Raw genomic sequence first — 18311 nt, 5'->3', positions numbered from 1 at the left:
AGGCATAACAGATAGGCTGTGAGGGACATGCCATGTACTACCCTCTCCATTAACATTTCAAATATGGCTGATGCACTGCACAAGCCAAAAGCCATTACTTTAAATTGCCACAAGCCTTGTCCTCCCGTGAAAGTAATTTTTTCTCCATCCTTTGGATCCACTTCCACTCACCATACTCACTTTTAAGACCCAGTGTGGAAAACCAGACTGAACCTGCTATAGCATGCATGGTACTATCTATTCGTGGTAATGGATAAGAAACCTTTAAAGTGACTTCATTTAATTTTCTATAGCCCATCCAGAATCTGGTGCCGCCTTCCTTTTTCTGAACCAGAACTATGGGTGAACCCATAGTCCAAGGCTCAATAATGTCTTCCTGGTATATTTCCTCAATGTCCTGTAGTGCCTCTTTCCTTTTTCCTACTGGCAACCAGTGAGGTAGCTATTTAATTGGTTGGTTTCTCCTCCCATCACTCTAGAGCTAGAACAGTGCAGTATAACCAATACCTTTGTTGGCCCGGGAGAACACCTCATGATTCCTAACCAGAAGTCTTTTAAACCATTCCACGGTTCCCAGTTTAAGCATACAGCACTGTGCTGGAACAGGTTCAATAGAAATTCTGGGAGCTCACCTTCACCCCATCCCCTTATAGTTTTCTAATTTACCTCTTTTGATCAGAGCCTTTGGTTCTTCTTCGAGTCATGTCCCTATGGGTGCTCCATTTCAGGTGTGCATGTGCCCCAGGCACCTTCGATCTGAGATTTTTAGGTAGCAGCGTCCAGTCGGCCTGCACGTGCTCTACTCTGCCTTGTGCTTTGCACCATGGCTATATAGAGCTGCGTGGGTGAACCATCCTCGGTTCCTTCTCAAACACCTCCGCCTGAGACGGAGTCTCAGCAGTGTCCAACCTTGCTTACCTCAGCTGTCGGTTTTTTTCATAGTTTTACTTAGGTTAGTTGGTTATAATAGTGGCAGTTGGTAACAGTAAAATAATTTTAAAAATTAAGACCTTGTCCTTTCCAGGGTTTTTTTAATGCCTCTTTAAAAATGTTACTGTATACTTGTAAAGTATTTAGCTGACATTGTGGTAAGACCGTCCTCTTTTATCCCAGAGGGGTGATCACCAATGCGGGAGGAACTGTGAGGGTACAAACCCTGCCAGGAAAAGAGAACTACTCTGCCGTATATGCCAATGGGATTCAGTCTCAGGTGCTCACTAGATGGGCTTCATCTTTCTCGGTGGCTGGTAGGTGGATCAAGTATTTGTTATTTAGTAACATATTTGCAATGTTAACAAATTTGTCCAGGCCTTTCAGTGGCCTGTGGCTATACAGCATGCTGTAGAAACAATGACCAACTTTCTTCTTTTCTCATTGTTTTATCCTCCATTTTCTTATAATCCCCTTACCATAATATTCCAATTTGGACTATTCAGTCAATGATTGCTGCTGACTCTGATACATAAAGCAGACTTGAGTTACTCAGACCCAGATCCTCAAAGGTATGTAGGCATCTAACTCCCACTGAATTCAACTCCCATTGAGGATCTGGGCACCAGTACCCATTGACCAGTCTGTTACTGTTCTGAGGGTACCGAATGCTATAGCCTTCATCCTAGGGAAATGGCACAAAAAGCAACCTTGCCAAAGGCCTCCAGGAAAATTCCTGTCCTCATTTTGTGAGAAACTGAATAAAGATAGGGGATCATGTAGATCAATAACACCACATTGTATGTTTTTTCATTTAGGGCCCTGTCTTGTCCAGTGCTCAACTCTCATAGGAGTTCAGTACCTCTCAGGATCAGGACCTTAGTTAGGTATAATGTGCTTAAGTGTCTTCTTTGAACCTCTACACTGTAGGTTCACATATCCTTAAAGAGAATTTTGTCTGTACTATCAGTTAACTGGCATTTGTTGATCTACCTTAATCTTAAAGAATAGCCCAGTCAAGTTTTTTCCTCCTTTACCTCCCATCATGCAGACAGATAAAACCTGGTCTTCTGTGAAACTTGTTTCTTGTGAGGATTTCAGTATATACAATAAAACTACCTGTAAAGAGAGACTCCGCTGTGTGTCTATCTATATCATGCCTGGTTAGGGCTTTCATTCTCTAAAGAGCATTGGGACAAGGAATATTATAAAAGTGATTTTTGGCAAGCAGGGTCAGAGGTATCACTGGATCAGATGGAATATATCCGAGGGTGCCCCTTAGCAACACTGTGGCCATGCATTGCGGCTTTGGTTTCAGAAGTATACGTCGACAGAAGAAAGCTTCTGTAGTTTCTGGACTATTATTTTACAGGAGAATTAAAAATTTCTGTAGTGCTTCTAAACTGTTTACATAAATTCTACCTGCCAAGTCTATGAGACACTAGTAATTCCCATAAGGTGGCCACTACAAATTAAGGCCTTGATTCTGAGTGGTGCTGAGTGACATCAAATCCAGATGGCTTCAGTGGGAGCCATAGCGGTCAGCCTTAGCTCACAGGCCCCTTGTAATAATGCTCTAATTATTTATCAACTGTACATTTTTCAGATTTGATTACTTTTTAAACACCCGCAATATAATTTGACTGCAGTGAGATGCAATGAATTAATCTTTTCAATATTTCACAGGGACCAAGAGTGGAGCACTTGAAGCAATTGGACGACCACTATCAACAGCACGCCCCTCCACAGGTTTGAAACATTTCTAATAGATTATCTTCCCAAGGGAAGCCTTCCACACTATAAGCGAAATGTACCCTCATGTGTGAATGGCTGCCTGATAGGGCAAGACTCATAGGATCAACTCATCTTTTGAATAAAGTTACACTTTTTACCCAATATACTTAACAGGCAATATCAGGTAGCATTTGTAATCTATGGGGCTGATTGCAATCTCAGTTATGCTGATGTAAACTAGCAGAAACTTGAGTGAACACAGTGGAGTCACAAAGATAACTCAAGAAGGAAACCTGTTGTGTGCTCAGGGGCTTTTTCATTTCCATCAAGTGGTGGAGATGAAAATGAGGCGAATGCATTCCTTTTTAGAGAGGGAATTTGAGAGAGAGTTGTCTGTCTGACTCAGTGTATCGGTGAAGTTTAGATCCTCAGATCATGGTGATGGGTGCACTGTCAAGGATAGACTGGAGAATTCTTGTCATTCATGCAGTTGTAGTCAGTCATGATCAGCTCAGATGTAGAAACATTGAAAAGGAAATAAGTCAATACCAAGTCATTCTTATTACACATTGTATTCAAAGTCAATATGATCCCATAACTGCTCAGATGCCAGCTGACAAAGCTATAGAAATGGTTTTCATTCTTCCATGTTTGCCTGTCAGGGGGAGCCACTGATGCTCACTACCACAGGTTTAAGGCTGCCATAACTTTACCAGTATTTGAGCCTGTGTATTTCTGAAAAACAAAGATGAATAACAAAAATTAAGTGCCTGCATTTCCCCACCAAATTTTACACTCAGACATGTGTTTGTAGTTCAGCTACTGCACTTTAAAGAACTAACAGCTGCAGCCATGATTTTGGTCAAAGTCAGGAAAGTAAGGAACAATTCTGGCACAATATTGGAGTTGGAGTTGATACATTGGTAACGGACAGAGCCAGAAAAAAGATGGGCAGTCTTGTGTGAATGTGCTTTTGGGTATAGCTAAAGGGTGTAATTCCTTGTCAGGATTTTCACTGGTCAAAGAATCAATCCTTGCTTTGAAGACCTCTAATCCCCAGTCCATCATGCCCCTCATGATAATTGTTAGCAGCACACATACATAAAGGGTTTGGTGAAAATCAAAGTAAACTCTTTACCAAGCTGAGTTTCTAGCAACCATGAATCCCTCTTGCCTCCTACAGCAACTCCTCTCTCTTCACTTCTTCCTCTCCAGGTCATGGAAGCAGCAGTATCAATTTTCTGTTGTGCTACAACTAAATATTGTTACTTCATGTTACCATAACTTGAGTCTTATATTCACAGAGTGGCAAAGACAAAGGACCTTGCTTTAAATTGTTTTTTGCAGAGATGAAGCAGTAACAATATTTCTGTCATGGTGAGTGACATGTTAATAACAGAGGGCCAGATTGTAGCTGGTCCTTCAGGACCATACAGGAGGGTAAGACAGTATAAGGTACACCTTACTCCAATGCTCCAGCTACCTGTGCTGTGGGTGGAAGCACAAAAGGAGAAGCAGCCACTGCAGGGGCACTACACCCCTCCTGCATCAGTTGGCAAGAAGGGATGGGGGAATGGACAGAGTCTTGGCTCCTCTTCCCCGCCCCCCCAGACATACTAACTAGTGTAATTGCACCAGCATGCTGGGGAAAGCGTGCTGCACCTGGTATAGATCCTGTGCAAGGTATATCTTTCCTGAAGGCAGGGAAAACTAGGAAGCACATAACTGAATTTGAGTCCTGTTTTGCTCTTGAGGCAGTACAGGTACGTACTGTCCCATATATGGGGCAATTGCAAAGCTACAATTGGCCCCATATTAACATTTGGTGGATGGAATACCACTGAACTACCAACCTGTCTAACATTCATGCCATGCAAATTTTCTTCTGAGAGATTAGCTTTCTTTTTTAAAATATCTTCACAGTTGCAGTTGTTGCCTCTGGCAGAATCTGTCCTACATATTACTCTGCGTTAAGACCTTTCTCCTAAACTCCTTCAGAGCTAGAGTGTCACAGAATTTGGTTGTGCAAGAGAGACTATGAGTCTGGTTGTGGGGAGGAGAGTGGGTTATTCACTTGCTACTCTCCACTGGGAGTAGCCCTGACTCTGCTTCCCCCTGTCCACCTCAACCCCTAGCCAAGTAGCTGGCCAAGTGCATAAAGGGGAGTTGAGACACACCATGAAAAAAGGATGAGGGGGAAAGCAGGGCTGGAATCACAATTTTCCGAATGCCCCTAGGAAGGCACACGTATGTGCCACCTCTTACACACGACAGATGGCAAGGTTAGAACCTAGCCTTTAATGTCTTGCCTCTTCTAGCTTCAGTTTATGCTATTGAGCCTGTTGTTCCCTACATAATCCTGCTGTTTCCTACATTTTAGGTAAACGACTTAAGAAACTTCTTGAGAAAACGGTTGGGAACAAAGGTAGGAATTCACATAGCTAACTCATGCAAAGCAAATTCCTGTTTATTTGACTTTCAATTAATCTAATTATCTTGGGTGTTCACAGACTGTAAAGCGGATATTGCTTTTCTGATTGATGGAAGCTACAATATTGGCCAGCGTAGATTTAATTTGCAGAAGAACTTTGTTGGGAAAGTAGCTGTGATGCTGAGAATTGGAACTGAAGGACCACATGTGGGAGTTGTGCAAGCCAGGTATCTACACCATTATAAGAAAACTCTAGAAATTGAGTTATTAAAATGAGAAAGCTGAAGCATATAAAAATATTGTATTCAACAGACCACTACTTGAGTAGTATAAGTTATAACATTCTGCTTAGGAACGGTTGTAGTTGAGACATCCAACTAAAATCAATGTATTACGGGGGACTGGATTGTTTAGGACAGGGGTTGCTAAGGATTTTCCTAGTGTGAACTACATTGTTAAGAGACAGCAAGTCTTACAGATACCTCCCTTTCTACTGATGATCCAGTAGTATCCCCATGACAACAGGAACAATATTAAGAAAGTATTACGCTTTTTTTTATATGAGTTAGCAGCGGAAAACAAGGAGTAGAGCCAGCACCATGCTACCAGGCAGGTCTATGCATACTATCAGCAAGTTCCACAAACCTCAGGCTGGGTACTACTTGGGCTAGGACAATGATAGTGGGACATAGAGCCTTTCTTTTCCAAGTCCCTAGTTCATACCCAACCCCAATAATAGTACATAGTGAATGCCAGTTTGAACCACTTCATGGTAGTTGTTTCATCTATATTAAGTGTGTTTGTGGTTTCAGTCCAGTTCAGATTGGACTGGTGTCCAGTACACAAAAACACAACTGGGACTAATTGACAACCACAATGAGTGCCTGGGCATAGAAAACAAACTATCCTCTCATCTCCAGCAAGCGTTCCGTTATGTTAGTTTTGAGGTGAGTTGATGTGGAAGGATGAGAGAAGGTTGTCTTGCTGCCTGCCCTGTCCTTGATCTGTGGAGAGAGGACTTGGGCCTCCAGGGCTGCCAGCACCATTCACAGTCATGTATCTCATCTTAATAAATAAATAAAAAATAAATTAAAAAAAAAGATGAGGAAGAGCTCAGCAGAGTGGGGGTTCTAAAATTTGGCTATTTTTGATATTATGGTCAGTAATTTTTAGTACCACACAAAAATGGAATATCCTTGATCAGCTTATCGCAACGGATACTTCCAAACGTGTTAATGAAAATTGAAAAAAGAAAAAAAAAAAAAGACAACATTGGGTTGTATTATGGCTTATAGCATAAAACTGTCAGGCACTAGAGCGGCCAGCCCAATAGCCTAATGCCCTTTTTTTTTTCTTTAAAAACACCCCCCACAATTTTGTTTGCAGATTAGCTTGATTTAAGTCCTGGGCAGCTGGTTTTGTGACATGACTATTTTCCAGAGCCCAGCCACTTTGGCAATTGCTTCTGGTCTAAAGGAAGTTTCTTCTAAAAATGGAAATATCTGGTGGATTAAAAAGTGAGGTCTCTCCCACATCTTTCATCAAGAAACCTGTATTAAATTATAGGTAACAAGAAACAATCACAGATATTGTCTGAATGTTGTGCAAAAAAAGATACTAAACATTATTAAAATAGATACTGAACAAAAGGATCCAAAAATTTCTGGGGGGAAAATTGAATTTAATTTTATCAAGATGATCATCAACTACCATGTCAGCTTTTCCAGTTCAGTTTAAAAGAAAATTGTTGCAACATTACTTGCTGGCCACATTAGCAAAGAAGACTTTGCTTCCTGGAGAATTATTATTGTTTGGCTTCATTTATTTGTAATAATTGTCTTTCCAAACCATGGGATTTGTCAGGAAATTTATAAATAGCCAAAACAACTATTTGAACCGAAAGGCTTGGAGAAAGTCTTATGTAATGAGTGGACGGAATACTGAAGATAGGATGAGAGGAGAATTAGTCCCAAAAAGTGGAGTAATTATCTAGTGGGCAAATATGGCTGTCTTGGGGGCTAGTCAGCTGGAGTTGAGTACCTTGAAGAATCAAGCCGTTAATTGGAATGGATCATGGCAATTGCCCTCCAATGATCCTCATATCTTAAAACAAAAAACTAACAAAAAAAAGCAGTGTTTGGTCCTCGTCATGCACTGGGATCCACTTGTGCAGATCCAACTCTGCATAGGCAATCTGATACTGCATCAGGACCTTGACTTCATAACAATTGTCCTTTTCAACTGCAAGTGAGACCAAATGTACTTCTTACAGTTCACATGACAACTAGTTTTTAATTTAGTGTTTTGTTTGCCCTAAAATTAGGAGTCAGAGGGTGAAATTCATTGCAGCTAAAATTTTCCTTTTTTTAATAAAGAGTAATTAGCTAGTACATCTAAAATCCATACGAATTACATTACTCAAACTATTTTCATTTAAAAGAAAATTAAAAAAAATAAAATATATTTAGGAAATGTTTAAGATAGAATAGAAAAATTGGCCAAATTCATTTCTGACTTACTCTAATGTGACTCAAAAGTAGTTCCAGTTACAAGAGGTATAACTGAGAGCAAAATTTGTCCTTATAACAGTATACAAAAAACAGCAAATGAATACATTTTAAAATTAACAAAAATCATTCCCTCCTTACCTGCCAAGACCTCTGTTCTGAATTTGATTCCTTCTGCGGTCTTTGAGATAATCACAGACACTGCAAAGAGTAAAGGTCCCTACTCTGTTTTAAGAATTATCATCAACTATTGCTGACAAAACTCAGAATCCTGGATTCTGCCCTTAAGCAGGGTAAAAGGCATTTCATTTCTATTTTAAGATTGGTCATATATGTCTGCTTTTTAACTGCTTGTTTTATTTTTCACATAGTGAGCATCCAAAAACTGAATTTTATCTGAAAAACTTTACTGCAGCAAAAGATGTTTTGTTTGCCATAAAGGAAATTGGCTTCAGAGGAGGCAACTCCAATACGGGTGAGTACAAATCTGATCAGAGACAGGATAAGAACTAATTGTACCAAAGAATGTTATTGTTGTCACTTTGTTTTGTATTAAAATGTTGGCCTGTCCTAAATTCGGTTTTTAGAAGATGAAGTTCCACATAACATTGCACCACAATACAAATGTGATAGTAATTTCCACTGTTTAAAGAGTCACGGATTTGTTTACAGGGAACAGCTTTGTTTCCTGAAACAAATATGCATCATTTATAGTAGAACGACTTGCAGACTGTCTGGGGTAATCAAAGCATATTAAAAAAAAAGTAAATGTTTCTGAAGGGAAATGGAATATGAGAGGAAGAAGTAGAATATCAAATATATACACAATAAGTCATGAAGCAAAGTAGAACAGTGCCCTCAGTTCAGTGGTGCTAGTAAGCCAGTACAGTCAGGTATGCTATACCATTAAGATATTTATCCCAGTACAACATACAAGAAAGACATTTTCAAGAATGAATTGTAGAGCCTTGCGTGGATACAAATTTATACCCACAGATGCAGATATCTGCAAAAAGAAATTGGTATCTGCTGAACCACAGGGCTCTCCTGGGAACCGCAGCAGTGAAAGGAGCAAAACATGGGGCCATTGCTCCCAGGAGCCAGCGCCCCTCACCGGCAGCTCCTCTGGAATGGCTGTACTGCCCCCAGCCCTTCTACACAACTGCTTCTCCTGTCTGGGGTCTGTACAGCCCTGCCAGAGTACAGGGCTGAGGGCGGTACAGCCATGCCGGAGGAGCTGCTGATGTGGGCTCTCAGGAGTGGCAGCCACACATTCTGCTCCTTTCACCACTTTAGTTCCTGGGAGAGCCCTGAGGTTCAGCAGATACTGATTTCTATCCACGGATATCTGCATCTGTAGGTATAAATTTATATCCGCGCAGGGCTCTAGTCACGGAACAAATTTTTTGAGGGGGGGGGGGAAATGCGGGGTCGGAACCGTTCCAGTAAGAGTTAAACTCTACTTCCACAACTACCTCAGTTTCACCCTTCCACTTCAAGTGAGCTTCCTTGGAGTATTTATTTCCATAGGGCTGACTAGACCTACGCATAAAGGTCTGTGTTATCTGGAGTTCCCAAGAGAAAATTTTGCTATTACACCGGGATAAATCCACAGTAACATCATATATATCAGTGGACTAACTCCAGATTTACACTCCAACTGGGAGGAATTTGTGTCTCAGTCTTCCAAGGTCCTTTTGAAAATTTACATTTTAGGAAAATCTAAGTCCTCCAACGAGGGTGGCCAGGTCTCCAGTTTACGACCAGAAAGTCCAATAAAAAAGGGGACCTGATGGTGTCCAGTCAGATCTACTGACTGGACACCCAAAGTCCGGTTATTGCAGGTGGGAGAGGCACCAAGTCATCACCCATGTCAGCCCCTACTCAACCAGGGCCACCTCCTACCGGCATCGGGCAGCTGCAGCTCCCAGCCCTAGTTCTGCAGGCGAGTCCCTCCCGACCTACACAGAGAGCAGGGGAAAGGGGAAAAGCAGTGAGTGACCGACAGAAGGGGAAAAGAGGAACTAACGGGGGGGAAGGGCTTCAGGGGAAAGAGGCAGGACAGGAGAGGGGCAGTGGGGGAAGAGTTTGGGGCAGCAGTGAGGACTAGGGGGGAAAGGCAGGGACAGGCCCTCAGGGGGAAGGGGAGGTTCCAGCACTCCCGCTGGAGTGTCCGTTTTTTAAATAGTACAAAGTTGGCAACCCCACCTCCAACCAGTGTAATGGAAATTATCCTGGAGCTAGAATAGGGATGTTTCTAGGTTGGTTTATTGTTTTGAAGGTCATAGTACTCATGTTTGTGTGTTACTCTCCCTATCAAGTTAGTGTGAAAGAAACAATTCAAAATGTTTAAAAATCCTTTAATTTATAATCCTGGCAGTACAGCCAGGAAAGTTCTGTCTGATTAACTAAAATTATGTATCCTACAGATCTATTAAATCTTTCCACCAGATGTTTTTAAATTTCTCTGAGGAGAGGTGGCATTCCCAGTATCTGGTCTTCTCCTCAGTATGAACAATCTTTACCTGCTTTAGAAAGGGTTACATCCAGTACTACTCAACTGGTACAGAAACCCAATTACCCAGTTGTGAAATAGCTTCTTCAGATTCTCCTTTTCCTGTTCAAAACTAGGAAAAGCCTTGAAACACACAGCTCAGAGATTCTTCTCTCTGGAAAATGGAGTACGCAGAGGGATTCCTAAGATCGTCGTAGTTTTCATAGATGGCTGGCCCTCCGATGATATAGAAGAAGCTGGAATAGTGGCCAGAGAATTTGGCATTAATGTATTCATTGTGTCTGTAGCAAGACCCACAACTGAGGAACAGGGAATGGTTCAAGATGTTGGTTTTGTTGACAAGGTATGAGAGAATATCCTCAATGTAATTTACTCTTCACTCATGGGTATTACACATTTCAAATGACTAAGTTTCCTCCAGCCTGAACTCCAAATGAAAAAGTCATACATATGTAATAGAGTTTTTAAAAGAGTTTGTCAACCATCTTGTACAATAAGTGAATTATATCCCAGATATAAAATTCTAAAGGATGGTTTAAGCACTCTGTAGGAATAATATCACTATTATATTCTAAAGGTTTTTGCTGTAATTTTTGTATAGCCCTCTTGGTTTTAAACCATTAAATTATATGAGACTCCTGTATAGCCCTCTTGGTTTTAAACCATTAAATTATATGAGACTCCTCCATAAATGTTGAAAAGGCCATTTAAAAATGAAGTTATTTAGAGCCAGGTTTTCTACTCATTTAGTGGGCACGGTTTTGCCTCCCACAATTTTATGCCCATCCTTGCTCACTAGCATAAATAATAGTAACTAGATACTTACCTGATTTGTGATTTCATTCAGACATCTGACTACATGTTTGTATCTACAATTAACCGTATATACAAAATTGTATTTGCAAAATTAGAAACCATCACAGAAAATTAGGTAATTATACTTTGAAGCAAAATCTAAAATCCTCCATTCTTTATATACTTGTATGCCCTTTGTCTCTTTGGTTCAAGATTTAAAATGCATAATTAGAACTTCCAGCTTTTATCCTTCATCTTTTTAGGAGTACTGCTAATTCTTAGGCTTGGTCTACACTACCCCCCTAATTCGAACTAAGGTACGCAACTTCAGCTACGTGAATAACGTAGCTGAAGTTCGAAGTACCTTAGTTCGAATTAGTTCGAACTTACCTTGGTCCACACGCGGCAGGCAGGCTCCCCCGTCGACTCCGCGGTACTCCTCTCGGCGAGCTGGAGTACCGCAGTCGACGGCGAGCACTTCCGGGTTCGACTTATCACGTCCAGACTAGACGCGATAAGTCGAACCCAGAAGTTCGATTTCCAGCCGTCGAACTACCGGGTAAGTGTAGCCAAGGCCTTAGAGAGGATCAGCATCTACAGCTCCCATTAGAATCATAGAATAGCAGGGTTGGAAGGGACCTCAAGAGGTCATCTAGTCCAACCCCCTGCTCAAAGCAGGACCAATCCCCAACTAAATCATCCCAGCCAGGGCTTTGTCAAGCGGGGCCCTAAAAACCTCTAAGGAAGGAGATTCCACCACCTCCCTAGGTAACCCATTCCAGTGCTTCACCACCCACCTAGTGAAAAAGTTTTTCCTAATATCCAACCTAAACCTCCCCCACTGCAACTTGAGACCATTACTCCTTGTAAACATTAACTTCAACTGGAGTTCCAGGTGGTCAGCATTTCGGGGAGGGAGGGGGCTGGGGGGAAATAAGACCCTAGATTCCTATTAAACTATTAAATTAAAATGATTTATATACATCTTTAATAGTACATTCAACAGAAATCTTTGTATGCATGTTTTGTTTTTTTAACAGGCCGTCTGCCGAAACAATGGCTTCTTCTCTTACCATATACCCACCTGGTTTGGTACTACCAAATACGTAAAACCTCTTGTCCAAAAATTGTGTTCTCATGAGCAGATGCTGTGTAGCAAAACTTGCTACAACTCTGTCAATATAGCTTTTCTGATAGATGGCTCTAGCAGTGTTGGAGACAGCAACTTCCGCCTCGTGCTTGAATTCATCAGTAATGTTGCCAAAGCCTTTGAGATCTCCGATATCGGTTCCAAAATTGCAGCCGTGCAGTTCACCTATGATCAGCGTATGGAGTTCAGCTTCACCGACTATACCACAAAGGACAAGGTTCTCTCTGCTGTGCGGGGCATTCGTTACATGAGTGGTGGTACCGCTACTGGTGATGCCATTTCTTTCACAACCAGAAACCTGTTTGGACCTGTGAGAGATGGACCCAACAAAAATTTCCTTGTTGTTTTGACTGATGGTCAGTCTTATGATGATGTTAGAGGTCCTGCTGCTGCGGCACACAAAGCAGGTAAAATGATTGAGACACAACAAAAGAAACTGGAGGTCAATATTTCACACGCCTGTAGTGTCTTTCACTGGGGTGGGGGGAAGGACTCAAAGAACTTTGTAGATATTAATTAAATCTCATTTTACCCCAGTGAGCTAGTAAAGTGTTGTTGCCCCTTTGGCCCAAACAGTTTGCCACAATTCAGGACCTTGCAAGGTTGGTTGCTAGGGTGAGAAATCAGTGACATGAGTTGGGTGCTTTCTTGTACAATCGTGTTTATTTATAAAATAGGCACACAAAGGCTTGTTTCCCTGATCATAGTAGCAACAAAAAGCAGCAGGCAACTTCCTTACTCAGAAACCCGCAACTCTGCCACTCCAGCAAGTTCTGTGCCCAAGAAGCTCTGTCCTCTGCTTCCTCTCCGGGTCATACACTCACCTCCTTTCCAGGCTTTCTGCTTCCAGCACCCACAGTCTACAAACAATATCCTACCACTGTGCTTGTAACCAGATAAACTCCTGTTTAGCTATCTGCATTAGCTCTGGCCGGCCACACAACCTATTGCCTTGGGCCATCACCTCCACTGTCTGCAGCTGTTTTCAATACATGAAGGAGCTTGATTGAATCTGAAAGAATGCATGGCACACCTAATAAGCACACCTGGCTGTCTTTTACTAGCAATTACTTTTCAGCATAACATTAACTCCATTTTACAAAGATGCTAGCTGAGGTTAAATGGTTTTCTACAGGTCACAGAGCTAGAAATAGAAACTAGATTTCTCCATTCCCTGTCCTCTGCTCTAAACACCAAACAACCCCACTCATTTTAAATAATTGTATATGACGCTTTTAAAGAAAATTATCTGAATCAGTTGACATTACAGTTTATGAACCAAATATCCTGTTTTCAGACTGGAAAATTTCTTGCCCTCTACTCACCAAAACTACAGATGCAATGTCTTGGTCTTTTTCTAGTCATTGCTCTTTAGCTATTTTCCTGTCTCATTATGTGCAGTATAAATGTTGTAAATTTACATATGTAAGTAAAAGCAGGTTATTACAAATTGAAAATCTGAAAGAAAAAAAATCCTATCAGCTCAAGCTTGAGGCATAGCCAGTATGGTATTAAACTTGACTTCTACCATCATCATCTACTGGGGGGGAAGGTGGTTTGGCTAAAAAGCCTCCCTGAACTACTGTCACTCGAGAGAACTGACTGAGCACAATGATTCAGTCCTATTGTTCAGAAAATCTTTCAGTTATGAAATTGGTATCTAGTACACAATAGATCAGACTTCCATTCCGTGTGTCCTATCAAAGTTTAATGACATCACTACTTCTTTCATAGGCAGTATTATAAAGTATCTAAAATGCTAGCCTTATAAGTTGCCCCATGCTTCTTACTGTAAACTTGTTTAAGTGAAAGAAGAAAACCTCCTCTGGTTCCAAATATTTAGGACCCAATGTTGCTCCTGCTGAAGTCTAGTGGTAAGAGTCCCATTGTCTTTGGCCAGCTGCATATATTGCCCCCCCCCCCCCCCCCCTTTTTTTTTTTTTTTTTTTTTTTTGTGGTCCAAATTAATTCAGTAAATGTAAATCTGGAGAGCTATTTTCCTTCTATCTACAAACTTCTTGGGCTTACATGTGGTCTTTTTTTTTTTTAATAACACTGTAGGTATTACAGTCTTCTCTATTGGTGTTGCCTGGGCACCACTGGATGATCTGAAAGACATGGCCTCTGAACCAAGAGAGTCGCACAATTTCTTCACAAGAGAGTTCACAGGACTGGAGCAGATTGTTCCTGATGTTGTTAGAGGCATTTGTAGAGATTTCTTGAACTCTAAACAGTAAAGGAAAGGCTGTTGGTCACTTTGTGGAAACTTAATCAAGAAAGCTGGGAAGGTCTCTCTACAGTGCAAATATCCCATTCTTTTAATACACAGTCAAAGTCTTGGGATAAGATACAAAGAATCGCACTCTGCTTTCTAAATTCAAATAAAAGCTTCCAGTGACGACATTGCAAGTTTTGCTTGATTAGGGACTGCAGGATTTTGCCAAAAGCTATTTTAAATGTTTATTAACAGCCCTCAATTTATATTTAAAGTTAAGCATACATTACACTTAAGGTACCAGATATCAGCTGTATGTATATACAAAAAATACAAGGTAACTTAGCTCCTACATTTGTGGGCTGTCATTTACTGAATGTCTCCTTACACATGAAAATTAATATACTTTTAGCTATCTAACACCTTGTATTCAAAATATACAGTTTAAGTTTCTTGATTTATTCCAGAAGGCGCTCTCACTATTGTGATGAAAAGACAAGATTGGGAACACGTAGTTTTCACAGAAATGTTTTCAGTGTTCCATTTGTGCAACAGCTACTTCAGCTATTATTACAATGGGTGGTTTGTAAGAGGATGTGTGTCAGAATAAAGCAAAAGAGTCTTGTTCTATTGGATGAGAGCCTTCTACAGCACATGACACTCTAATTTGGCTAGTAGATCTGTTTTCAAAAGAATACCTGGCCACTTTCACCAGCTCCCAAGGAGCAATCCTATCAAGTGTTTAGGCCTAGATCCTCAAAAGGTATTTAGACACCTAATTCCCATCAATTTCAATGGGAGATAGATGCCTAAATAGCTTTGACCATCTGGGCCTTGGGCTAAACGGTCTTCCTATTCCTATTAAAGTCAATGACAAAATTCCCAGTAAATTCAATGGGTCTGATTTTCTCCACTGCCTTGCACATTGGGTAGTCATTTACATGTGGGAGTAAAATGCTACCATACTTATTTCGTAGTGTTTTACATTGTCTAGTCATTTACACTTGTAAAAAGTCAAAGTTCCAGGTAGGGCCATAGAGACTAGATTAGAGCCTTCAGTTGGAATTGAGGGCATGCAGACTGACATCCAAAATGAGCTCAGATCACCAACCTTAACTTGTCTATAGTGAGTTACTCAAACAGGTGGAGGGGAGGTAAGTAGGAAGAAAGAAAGATAGAGTATACCATAGCCAGCAGGTGGAACAATTGTTTATGAAGCCATTTAAAACAGATTTAAACCCTCATATTGTTTTTAAAATATGAAAAACAGCTTTTGAAAAATCTCTCTTCCATTTGATTTTGTCCATATTAGCACCCATATATGTATGTGATTAAAATTAAATACCTTACAATGAATTATTATATATCAAGCATCTGAAGTGGACAATACATTCTGACCCAAATATTTTTTTATAACCTGTTTTATAAGCTTTTGTTACCAACCACAGCACTTTCCTGTTCAACTATCAATCTGGGGTTTCTTTCATTTTTCTCATTTTGTGCTGTTGGTTGTAAAATACTAAGCAGTTACAAATGGTACAGAAAGGGTCATATTTATCAGGCTTTTTGTAGTGTATATTTTTAATAACTTATGACTGGCTATATATTACAGTAAACATGAATGGCAAGGATGCCTTGTATTTTTCTATTAATTGTTATTCTTAATTTTGTATATGTTTATAGATATACAGTATTCAGGTATTCCTGTAAAAATCATCCAGGTATTCAAAGTAAAATATCAGCATTGTGCAAACTATAAACATTTTAGCTTTCTCTTTTGATATGAAAATACACCTACAGCAAGTAAACTTTTAGACTGAGATTGCAGCTAGCTATTTTAATATTCAGTAATGCAAAAACCATTCCACGCTGAACCCCCATAATACATTCTGAATACATCAATAAAGCAAACATAATAAAGAATGCAAGTATCAGTATTGTTTTTAATTATTGAATTGCATTAAAAAACCCCAAAATGAAAGGAAAGGATACTAGTTATACATCTGTCCATGATTGTTGAGTCTACTAATACCAAAATAACAATGTTCCATGCTAAATCTGATGGTAAATGTAAACAACTGAATACAAACACACTCACCAGTTAGTGAATTCACAAGTTCTGTGGCGCACAATTTTTTTCTGTTTATTGTTGTTGAAGGGACAACCACAGAGCTTTTCACAGATACAGCCTCTGAACACAAACAGGTCAAGTTTGGATCTTTAAAATAATGAAATATTTCATTGTTAATGTCTAAAAAGGTACAAAATGTGGCCAGTTGTGCATATGACCTTCTCCACCCTAGAAAAAAACTTAGCTGTTATCTCACCATTATTCTAATGCTTGTGCAATTCCACAAATACTAGCAATTGTCTATACTAGTGCTCCTACTGGGAGTGTGTTTATCACTGTTGTCTATGCTTGCACTGAACAAGTCAAAACAAGAAATGCTTGTAGCCTTTCTACACTGGTGCTCTTAGCACCAGTGGAATTGCACTGGTGCTAGCCAGCAGTGAGAGAATTGCTAAACTTTTAAGTGTTGATGCAGCCAATGAGGACAGATTGCACTCTTAGTACAACCCAATCACTGTAAACTCAGGAACTACTGTGCACAAAAATTCTTAACCCCACCCCACTAAAATTTACATGTAGGGGAAAAGTTGTGAGCACAACTACTATATGCTGTAGGCGCAAAATGTGGGCAGAATTACTGCTTGACCAGGTGTGAGGTCAAAAGGGAGATGTTAGGGAGAAAGGATGCTCTTTCTGTGTACAAAATGCTGTCATAAGAAGAGCATGTTGCAGCAATAGCAGACACACGAGAAGGCACAGTACTTTAACTGTGGACACTGGGGAGGCAGAATAGTACAGTAACTCCTCGCTTAATGCTGTAGTTATATGTTCCTGAAAAATGCAACTTTAAGCGAAACGATGTTAAGCGAATCCGATTTCCTCATAAGAAATAATGTAAATGGGGGTGGGCGGTTTAGGTTCCAGGGGAATTTTTTTCACCAGACAAAAAACTATATATTATATAGATATACACACAGTATACATTTTAAACAAACAATTTAATACTGTTCACAGCAATGATGATTGTGAAGCTTGGTTGAGGTGGCAGAGTCAGAGGGTGGAAGAGAGAGGGATATTTCCCAAGGAATGCCTTGCTGCTGAATCACAGAATCATAGAATATCAGGGTTGAAAGGGACCCCAGGAGGTCATCTAGTCCAACCCCCTGCTCAAAGCAGGACCAATTCCCAACTAAATCATCCCAGCCAGGGCTTTGTCAAACTGGGCCTTAAAAACCTCCAAGGAAGGAGACTCCACCACCTCCCTAGGTAACGCATTCCAGTGCTTCATCGCCCTCCTAGTGAAATAGTGTTTCCTAATATCCAACCTGGACCTCCCCCACTGCAATTTGAGACCATTGCTCCTTGTTCTGTCATCTGCCACCACTGAGAACAGCCGAGCTCCATCCTCTTTGGAACCCCCCCTCAGGTAGTTGAAAGGAGCTATCAAATCCCCCCTCATTCTTCTCTTCTGGAGACTAAACAATCCCAGTTCCCTCAGCCTTTCCTCATAAGTCATGTGCTCCAGACCCCTAATCATTTTTGTTGCCCTCCACTGGACTCTTTCCAATTTTTCCACATCCTTCTTGTAGTGTGGGGCCCAAAACTGGACACAGTACTCCAGATGAGGCCTCACCAATGTCGAATAAAGGGGAACGATCACGTTTCTTGATCTGCTGGCAATGCCCCTACTTATAGAGCCCAAAGTGCCGTTAGCCTTCTCGGCAACAAGAGCACACTGTTGACTCATATCCAGCTTCTCGTCCACTGTGACCCCTAGGTCCTTTTCTGCAGAACTGCTACCTAGCCATTCGGTCCCTAGTCTGTAGCAGTGCATGGGATTCTTCCGTCCTAAGCGCCGCGGGGGGGGGGGACGGGACGGGGGGACCCGAGCCGCGCCGCGGGGGGACGGGACGGGGGGACCCGAGCCGCGCGGGGACGGGAGACGGGGGGACCCGAGCCGCGC

The 18311-nt window shown here is 41.0% G+C and overlaps 1 protein-coding gene across 1 annotated transcript in view; it reads left to right on the top strand.

Annotated features, from left to right (window-relative positions):
• COCH (cochlin) overlaps positions 1 to 16176 on the top strand; it is a 35711-nt gene extending 19535 nt beyond the window's left edge. The window contains exons 4-11 of the mRNA XM_034767248.1: positions 1114 to 1247; positions 2617 to 2679; positions 5045 to 5089; positions 5175 to 5322; positions 7974 to 8077; positions 10234 to 10460; positions 11953 to 12469; positions 14124 to 16176. Of these exons, the coding sequence (XP_034623139.1) occupies positions 1114 to 1247; positions 2617 to 2679; positions 5045 to 5089; positions 5175 to 5322; positions 7974 to 8077; positions 10234 to 10460; positions 11953 to 12469; positions 14124 to 14299 (1414 nt within the window). The 3' untranslated portion in view covers positions 14300 to 16176. The remainder of the gene's footprint in view (positions 1 to 1113; positions 1248 to 2616; positions 2680 to 5044; positions 5090 to 5174; positions 5323 to 7973; positions 8078 to 10233; positions 10461 to 11952; positions 12470 to 14123) is intronic.
• Positions 16177 to 18311: the final 2135 nt, after the last annotated feature.

This window comes from Trachemys scripta, chromosome 4 (genome assembly GCF_013100865.1).
Source record: "Trachemys scripta elegans isolate TJP31775 chromosome 4, CAS_Tse_1.0, whole genome shotgun sequence".
In the NCBI taxonomy this organism is placed as follows: domain Eukaryota; kingdom Metazoa; phylum Chordata; order Testudines; family Emydidae; genus Trachemys; species Trachemys scripta.
This window is presented reverse-complemented; position numbering and strand designations above follow the sequence as displayed.